This window comes from Cenococcum geophilum (genome assembly GCF_001692895.1).
Source record: "Cenococcum geophilum 1.58 unplaced genomic scaffold K441scaffold_26, whole genome shotgun sequence".
In the NCBI taxonomy this organism is placed as follows: Eukaryota; Fungi; Ascomycota; class Dothideomycetes; order Gloniales; family Gloniaceae; genus Cenococcum; species Cenococcum geophilum.
Window position 1 is genome coordinate 1,584,258 of NW_027137584.1, and position 8,377 is coordinate 1,592,634.

At 38.3% G+C, this 8,377-nt stretch overlaps 1 protein-coding gene across 1 annotated transcript; it reads left to right on the forward strand.

Moving 5' to 3' along the window:
* Positions 1–7,582: 7,582 nt before the first annotated feature.
* Positions 7,583–7,792, forward strand: K441DRAFT_565405 (uncharacterized protein; the record flags this gene model as incomplete). The annotated part of the gene is made up of 1 exon (XM_067643698.1): positions 7,583–7,792. A coding segment is annotated over one exon (210 nt), but the record flags the coding sequence as incomplete, so codon positions are not given.
* Between the last annotated feature and the right edge of the window lie 585 nt (positions 7,793–8,377).

Sequence of the window (8,377 nt, forward strand, 5' to 3'; positions counted from 1 at the left end):
AATATTGATCCGGTAAGACTGCCAATTCTCCCTATATACTATTGTATGTATATCTAACAGCTCTAAAAGCGGTAAGAAGGTAGAACGGATAGGGGGGTTAAAATTTAGAAAATTGGATTTCGCGGTTAAGCTGTTTAAAAATTAGGAAACTAAGATAAATGCTATATTCTCTGCTTACCTCCGAGCCAGTATATAATTTCCTATTTAGGAAAAGTTGTTTATAAGTAGTTACTGCTGCCTCCGTATAAAATCTTCTTATTATACCTCTTTAGTCTTACTTATAGATGACTAAAATCGTTCTATATCGAACCTATATTTAAATATAAGCCCTAAAAGCTTCTTAACTCGTGAGATTACTATATAGGTTAGCCCGGATATCTTATTCTTTTCCTTAATATTTAGAACTACCCGGTTAAGTATTAGGCCCTAGCTTTTATATATAGTAAGAGCAAAAGCTAGAGTAATTAGAAATTAACGCCGTAAGTAAGAGCCTCTTATACCCTCCTACTTACGAAGTACGGAAAATATAGGGATAACTTTCTAACCATCCTACCGAGTGAATAGGGTAGGTCCGTTGTACCCATCTACTATAATTAGTAGTAACTAAGGCTAATCCTTTTTAATATCCGCGTGTCCCTTCTATACGACATCTTTAACTATACCAGTAGTACCGTTTACTAAGCCTAGTTTAACCTAGATATTCTATATTAGCATTACTTTCGCGCTAATATATAGGGCTAGATTCTCTATAGTATCGCACTAATTAGGAGTAACTTTCCGTATACCTACACTAGTGTTAACTAACTTAATAACCACTACTGGCTATAAAAGGTCGCGAAGCCGAATAGTGTTATACTTACCTATAGTAGCGCGTGTGCTATATAGCCGAATTACGTTGTTAAAGCTCGCAACCTTATCGGTGGATAGACCCTACTTATACCTAGTTAAAAGAAGCTTCTAGGTTGAATTACTTATAGAATTACTACGTAGCTCTATAAGGGCTGTCCTAAATACAGAGCTCTTAGCGTTATTACTGACCTGCTGCATAACTTAATCTAGGACAGCTGTTTGGTTAATTGCCTTATAGGCTCCCTTTCTATAGTTAGCGAGCTCTAACGGCCTAGCGGGTAGATTGCTATATAAGGCCGCCTGACCTATAGGGGGAAGCTGATGGAAATCGCCTACTAGCAAGATATTTAAGCCTCCAAAGTAGTTGTTGTTATATATAGGGTAGATCTAACGGAGGCGGCGATTAATCTAGGCTAGATGTACTTGCCTGATTATAGATTTCTCGTTAAGGACGAGATAGTGAATATCCTTAAAAGCTTGCTGTAGAGGCGTAAGACTAGCAGTAGGTAATTCCTTAAATGGGCGATTTACTGGCAACCTTAATAGATTGTATGTAGTTCTGCCGTTAATATTAAAGGTAGCTACCCTAGTAGGGGCCGCTCGAGCCAATAGCATTAGCTTACTATTAGCCCTTGCTATATTATAGAGCGTAGTAGAGAGGACAGTAATAAGATATGATTTGCCGGTTCCTGCCTTTTTATTAACATTAATCCGCAGTAGGGGGGGGCTAAGGCCCGCTTGGATCTGCCTATAGTAATTAACTATAATATTATAGATATAACGCTAACCTAGTTATAAGGAGGACGGAGTTGCTGTTTAGGATAGGCGGCTCTATAATAGAAGCTGTAGCCATACTTTCTGCCAATAAGTCCTCTTATTAAGCTACGGGTATATACCCCAATGTGTACTCTAGTTATAGTTATAATTAAGCTCCCTATTACCAAGCCTATTAGGATCCTTAATTTTAACTTTATTGGTATTTTAAACGCGGGCATGCAGGGCCTTAAAGGACTAGTATAGCTCTAAGTCGTTTACAAAACCGCCATTAAACTTATTAATATTATTAGTAGTTTTACGGCCTTCCTCTAGTTTCTAATTATAGAAGTAGTTAGGTAGGTGCTAATAAAAGCTAAGGTAAGCCTAATAGGAAGCTATATAATTAGGGGCCCCAAATCTATTAGTATAAGTAGCCACTTCCTTATACTCCCTCCACGGGTAATAAAGAATGAGCTTTATACGGTAGAACTTAGGATACTGCGGATAGGAACGATTGCCGTTATATCGCGGAAAGTACGATATAACTCAAGGCCTTGCTCTTAGCCGACGCTTATAAGTAGAGTAATTAAAATAGAGTAGAAAATTGAGGAAAGTAACGTCCTCTACCCTATCTGGGCGGCGCTTATATTTCTTATAGTTAGATAGTCCGCACCCTCTTAGTTGCCTATTATTAAGCTTATACGTAGCGCTTTAATCGTCCTCCTAACGGTAGTTTAAAGTTACTATATTTCTAGAGCCTTCGCAAAGGGGAATGTTAAGAAGTAGATAGTATACCTCCTGCGCTAACTAATCGCGTTTAGTAATAAGCTTGTTTATAAACCTAGCTACAACCAAACTAAAGGCATAAAGGCTATTGGCGTGCGGCTGTACTAATTAGAGTAACTCCTAGTAGGAAGTTAACTTCTTCTCTTTCTTGCTGCAATATTTGCCTATATAGTTAACTATTACTAATATGCTCGTAGCAGGTGACGTATTTATATTCGCTATCCACGCTAATATTATAGCTGTATTATAACTATTAAAAAGCTTATCGTTACGCTGTGGACAGAACATCTAGTGATATGGATTTAAATCCTTTAATATAGCGGCCTTATTGCAGAGAGAGCGTGGAAAATAGAAGCGGCACTCCTTTGCTCTAGTGGAGCTTTTCTTTAATCTTAAGCAGTAAGATTTAGTGTAATTATGGTGCCGTTAAAATTGATTAAGGTAGGCAGTAAGAAGCTTACTAGTATTAAGCTGTTTTTTATAGCTAAGAGCAGAAGGATATTAGAGATCGGGAGGCCTAGATTAATTAGGATTAATTGCGGATATAAAAGTAGCCTAGTACTTAGCAAAAGCCGCCCTTAAGTTACTAGCTAACGGATCTAGCCTTGGGGCTGTTAAACTCCATAAAAAGTTATATATATGGCCGCTACCTTATACCTACTACTTATATTAAGACTAAAAGTCAGTGCTATTAAATAGGCCTATAAGTACGTGCTTCCTGAACAGATCGAAGCGGTGATATAGCCAGTAAGTAGCAATATGCGGATTATTGTTAAGATTTTAAGAAGCAATCTAGTAGCGCTAAGCCTTATTAGTAGCCTTATATTTGTTAAATAGAGGCATATAAGAGTATAGATTATGCTAATATAGATTAGTAGCGCTAAGTGTAAAGAATAGAGACCCGCTTTTAATATTCTTAGTATAAGCCGTAAGCTTATTTCTCTTCTGCCTCTAGTAAGGTCTAGTGCCCTTAAGGTTCCGTATATACTATACAATCTTATTTAGTAACTAGATACCCCTATTACTATTTATAAGATTACTAAGCTTATTTAAAGATAGACTATTCTTATTTAATCGGCCGTAAAGGAAGCGGGTGGCATTAAGGGCTTACTTTCTTATAATCCGATTAAACACATAGTAGCGAATAAGGGGTGGCGGCCAAACCGACCGTCCTAATACTTAAGTATATGCTTGGCGTACGTAGCTAGGGTAACTATATAGCTTCGTAGCATATTAAAATCGGCTTTACTATAAGGAAACAAAGTAGGAAAGGCGCCGCGTATAATAAAGCTAGCTAATCGCTTAGAGAGAGGTGTCTATTACACAGTAGGAACCTCTAGGCCCACTTGTAGGTCTTATTAGTATTAAACCTCGTAACTTAAAAGCTTTAATTTATTAAGGTTAGGTACTAAATTAGGAACTAAAGTATCTAGTACGTTGTTATTAAATTCACCGTCTAGTATATTACTGCTAAGCTTAGTAGGCAGAGGATTAATAGCAGAAGGACGTTATATAGGAGCAGTAGGGTAAGCCGTTAGGCCACTAGAATTAGACTCTAATTTATTAATATAAGGTAGCTAATCTAATATAGAGCTATTTTCGGGTAAGCTAGTAAGCTAAGTGCTATATATTTTAACGTCGCAATAATTAGAATAATTAGCCTTTAGAAAGTAAAGCCACTGTGCTATAGCAGAGCGCCTTATAGTATACCGCTTAGTAAACTGCCAACCTAGGTATTCGCCACCCTCTACTACCGTAGGCCTTACGACTAGTATATCGAGTTTAGTAGGTAGCCGTGGTAGCTGCCTCTAAGTCTTTAGTATGTTCTGGCCAAAGTAGCAGACGTGGCTAGTATAGCGATGTTACTGGCCGCGTATACGCACGACTTGCAGATAAACGTATACGCGCGTAATTAGAAGCTCCTCCACCGCGGTAAGTATAGGTAGGAAGCCAGAAATAGGCCCCGGATTAAGCCCGTTGCTTTTACTAAACAGGGAAAGAAGGGTTAGATATTTAAGGCTATCGGCGTCCTTAATGCAGGCTTTGCATACACCTATATTGTTACCCTCCGTAGCTAGGCCTATTTAGAACCACCGCTCCTTATAATAACTGCATGTCTCTATACATTTAGCCTATAGTATACTCCTAAACTTCTTAATTCGCTCCCAATTAATAGCCGAAACGGGTAGTAATGTAGCTATAGTCGGAGCTTGCCGCGAGAAAGGTGGTATTGGTGGTAGGGTAGGTATTGGCAGTAGAGTAGGTATAGGAGCTAGTTCCAGTAAGGACGTATTTGGGCTATTTAGGGTACCTCTTCTACTATACGGAGCTTTATCTGTAGTATATAGCGGAGGAGTAGGCGAGTAAGCTTTACCCCGCCGATTAAGAATGCGGTACTCCCGTTGTATTGCCCTAATTGTCTTCCACCGTTAAGCTATTTCAGGGGTATCTTGACTGTTCTGGCCGCGAGGTAAGAAGACGTTCTTAGTATCAGTTTTAGGTAAAGCATTTCGCTGGCGCTTTATAGGACGAGTCTTAGTAGAACCAAGCTCTGCTTTCCGCCTATTTAAATTATATTTAGAGCCCTAGGAAAGTAAGTAAAAGTAGAAGAAATATATAGGGAAAACGCGCCTTTAACCGACATAATTAACATTGCTTTAAAAGCTTAGTAGATGGGCCGTTTTTAATAAAATTAATACGGGGTTGTATTAAACAGTACTTGCTGCACTTAATTAGAGCAGGTTCTACTATAGTTAAGACGCGTATAGTAGTATTAATAGAGATATTAACAAAAAGGTTAATTAATAATAATGATGATGAAGTTTATTCCGCCCGGAGGCACTAAGCCTAGAGGGCACTAGTACTATATTACATAACTTCACTCCTTTTAGTCTCGCCATATTCTCGTACAAGCCCATATATATGCCTTATTTAGTACTCCCTAGTACTATTTATGCCTTATTCTATAAGATCTCGTAGGTAGTTAGTAGCAGGTATTTCTGGGGGGCCGTTCCTCCAAGTATTTAGTGTCCTATCTTCGGCGACTAAAGCGAGATCTGCTGGTAGCATAAGGGTGCGTGGGTTAGTTACAGTATAGGGGTATAATATCGCTTAGACCACGTCCACTTATAAACGCTGGTAGTATATATAATAGGAATTGTGCAATTAACTAAGCTGCTAGTAGTAGTAGTAGTAGTTATGGTTGTAGTTATGGTTGTAGTTGTAGTTATAGCTATTAGAATTGGAATTGGAACGGAGACGGTTTACCCCGAAATCGTGCCATAAGGTCTTAAACTGTAAGTACTAGGCCTAGTGGTTTCTGGTGAGGTTGAACTAGTTATAGGGGTGAGGATAATGCTAGTACTAAGGCGTATGTGCGTGGTTGTAGAGGTAGTAGGTAAGGCGATTGTGGCGATTAAGGTAGTGGTCTGCGTTTCGGTAATAGCCGAGGTACAGGGCTTAGAAGCGGTTTCTGAGGTATCTGAGGTATCTAAGGTGTAGTAGGTGCAGGCGTAGGCTTAGGTAATAGCTAAGGTATATTAGGTGCAGTAGGCGTAGGCTTAGGCTTAGGCTTAGGTGTAGGCGCAGGCATAAGGTAGTTGTGGAAGTCGGCTTTAAGTTTTGGCCATAAGCAATTGTTGTTATGCTCTGTCATTAACTCTTCGATAGAGTAGTCTATATCGTTCTAGCTATACTCCTATATACTACAGAAAGCGCATTACGTAAAATCCTTATAGTCGTTATTAAAGACTAGATGGTAGAAACCGGCACTAGCGAGTTTTATTAGGGAGAGACGTTAATGGGGCTAGTTTATGTATAAGCTTATACGGGAGGATATCGTTATAAAGCTAGGGGCTAGGTTTGGCGAAGGCGGAGGCGAAGGCGAAGGTAATGGCGAAGGTATTAATAGAGGAGATGCAGCTGGGCATGGTGGGAGCGGCGATTTAGGGGGGGGGGTTGGAGTTGGGGTTGGTGAACGAGACGGTAGAGAAGGCTGTAAAGGAGGCTGTAATAGCGGAGAGAAAGGATTTAGGTCGTCTATAAAAGAGGTCCGTTCCTTCTTCTTTCTCTTCCCTTCCTTCCTTTCTGTAGTCGCCCGCGTCTTTAGAGCCATCTTTTCCCCCACTAAATAAAAGGTTAATTTGTTAATAGTAAGATCTTAAATATTTTAATATTCGTCACGTGTATTCTACAGGTAGATACCGCCCGCGGTTTTTTTTTAGACCAATTAAAAGCCGGCTTGGCAAGGGTTTAAAATCCAGAACCCGAAAATATAGACTACTTATACCTTAGGTTAATAAATAAAGGCTTATTTTATAGCCCTAGAATAGAGCTATAAATTAAGCCTCTATTTATAAAATATAGAGTTATATTAGTGGGGCTATAGGTAGTATATTATTTGGAAATTATCTAAATATTATCCGATATCCGGGCTATCCTCGGATAGGATTATTATCCGCCCGACCAAATAGGATAATCTATCCTCCGCAGTTACCTCAGCAAGCTTAGACGTAATTCCATTGGTGCGGATTTTTAATCGGTCCGCAAGCTAACTAACTACGTTTGTGCGAAACCACTGGAATCACGTCTAAGCCACATTTCCGAGGGTTCTTACGCGTTTCAACAATATCCGCGTTGCGGAGATTGCGGAGGTTAAAATAACTTAATACTAATATTTTATATTACTTCCTAAAGTTTATTAATTATATAACAGAACCTAGGCTTTTAGAATATATAATTTTTATTACTTAGGTATTTTTAGGTCTTATAATCATTTTCATTAAAAAAAAAACGCGTTATTAGGAATCCCGTAACTATATATAACTTTATTAAACGCTAGCTAATATATATAAAACCCATATAGATCTATAATAGCTACCCTAAAGAACCCATTATAGCCTGGCGGATATATATGGTGTCCGCGTTATAGTGTATAATACCTACTAAAACCTTATTACACGCCAACTACTAAGCCACGGATATCCGGTAAATCTACTATATGCCGCCACTAAAACCCGCTAGGTGGAGAGGGAAGAAGTTAAATAAGGTATTAGAATAGCCGCGGTTATATTAGGTGCCAGATAATTAAACTTAGAGGAGTTATAAAATAAACTAGGAGCGACGGCTATAGGACCTTTAAGATTAGCTTTTTATGCTTTATGGAGAGAGTAAGGCCTAGTAGCTAAGTAAGGTTAATAAGGCTATTGCATTTTTATATCTATATCGCGAACGTATAGAGCAACTTAAAGCCCTTAGGTGGCTGCTATTTAAGAAAAAAGATATAATACTTGTTGCAAAAACCTTATTTGGTAAGAGTATAATAATGCAAGTAATGCCATGTCTTCTTTGGGCCTTAGTAGTAATTATTATCTTGCTACTTAATATAATTGGTATAGAGTAGAAGGCAAAGATTAAGGAGCTTCCTAGAATAAGGCCGGTTTATATATACGCCAAGACAATATCTATACGTCTTTTACGGGAAATCCGCATTGGAGTATATACCCATATTTTAATATCGCTAGAGCTATTAGTTGGCAAAAGGTTCTATAAAACTCTTACTAACTCTACCTTTTGTGCGTATATTAGCTTAGTAGTAATTAATAAGGTGCACCTTATAGCTAATTAGGGGGGTTCGTTCCGGAATTCATATATATAGCTATGGAAAGTGCGGTTGTTATTGGGGCGGAAGCCTTGGTTTGCTTATACTGCAACGCTTAATAATATAATATTTAAGATTGTTTAAGAGTTGGCGGGCTTTTAAAATAATATTAATATAGTGCGGATATCGATTAACCGGCCGGATCTATTAATTATTAGAGAATACGTTAAGCGAGGAAATAAAAAGTCCTTTAAGAGCTTATACTTTGTTATAGACCGCGCGTATACCGCTATATCTACTAAGTAGAGAATCTAATATATGCTAACTCCCTACTAGATCCCAAAGATAATTATCTTTCTTAATTTAAAGGAACTAATATTACTAGGC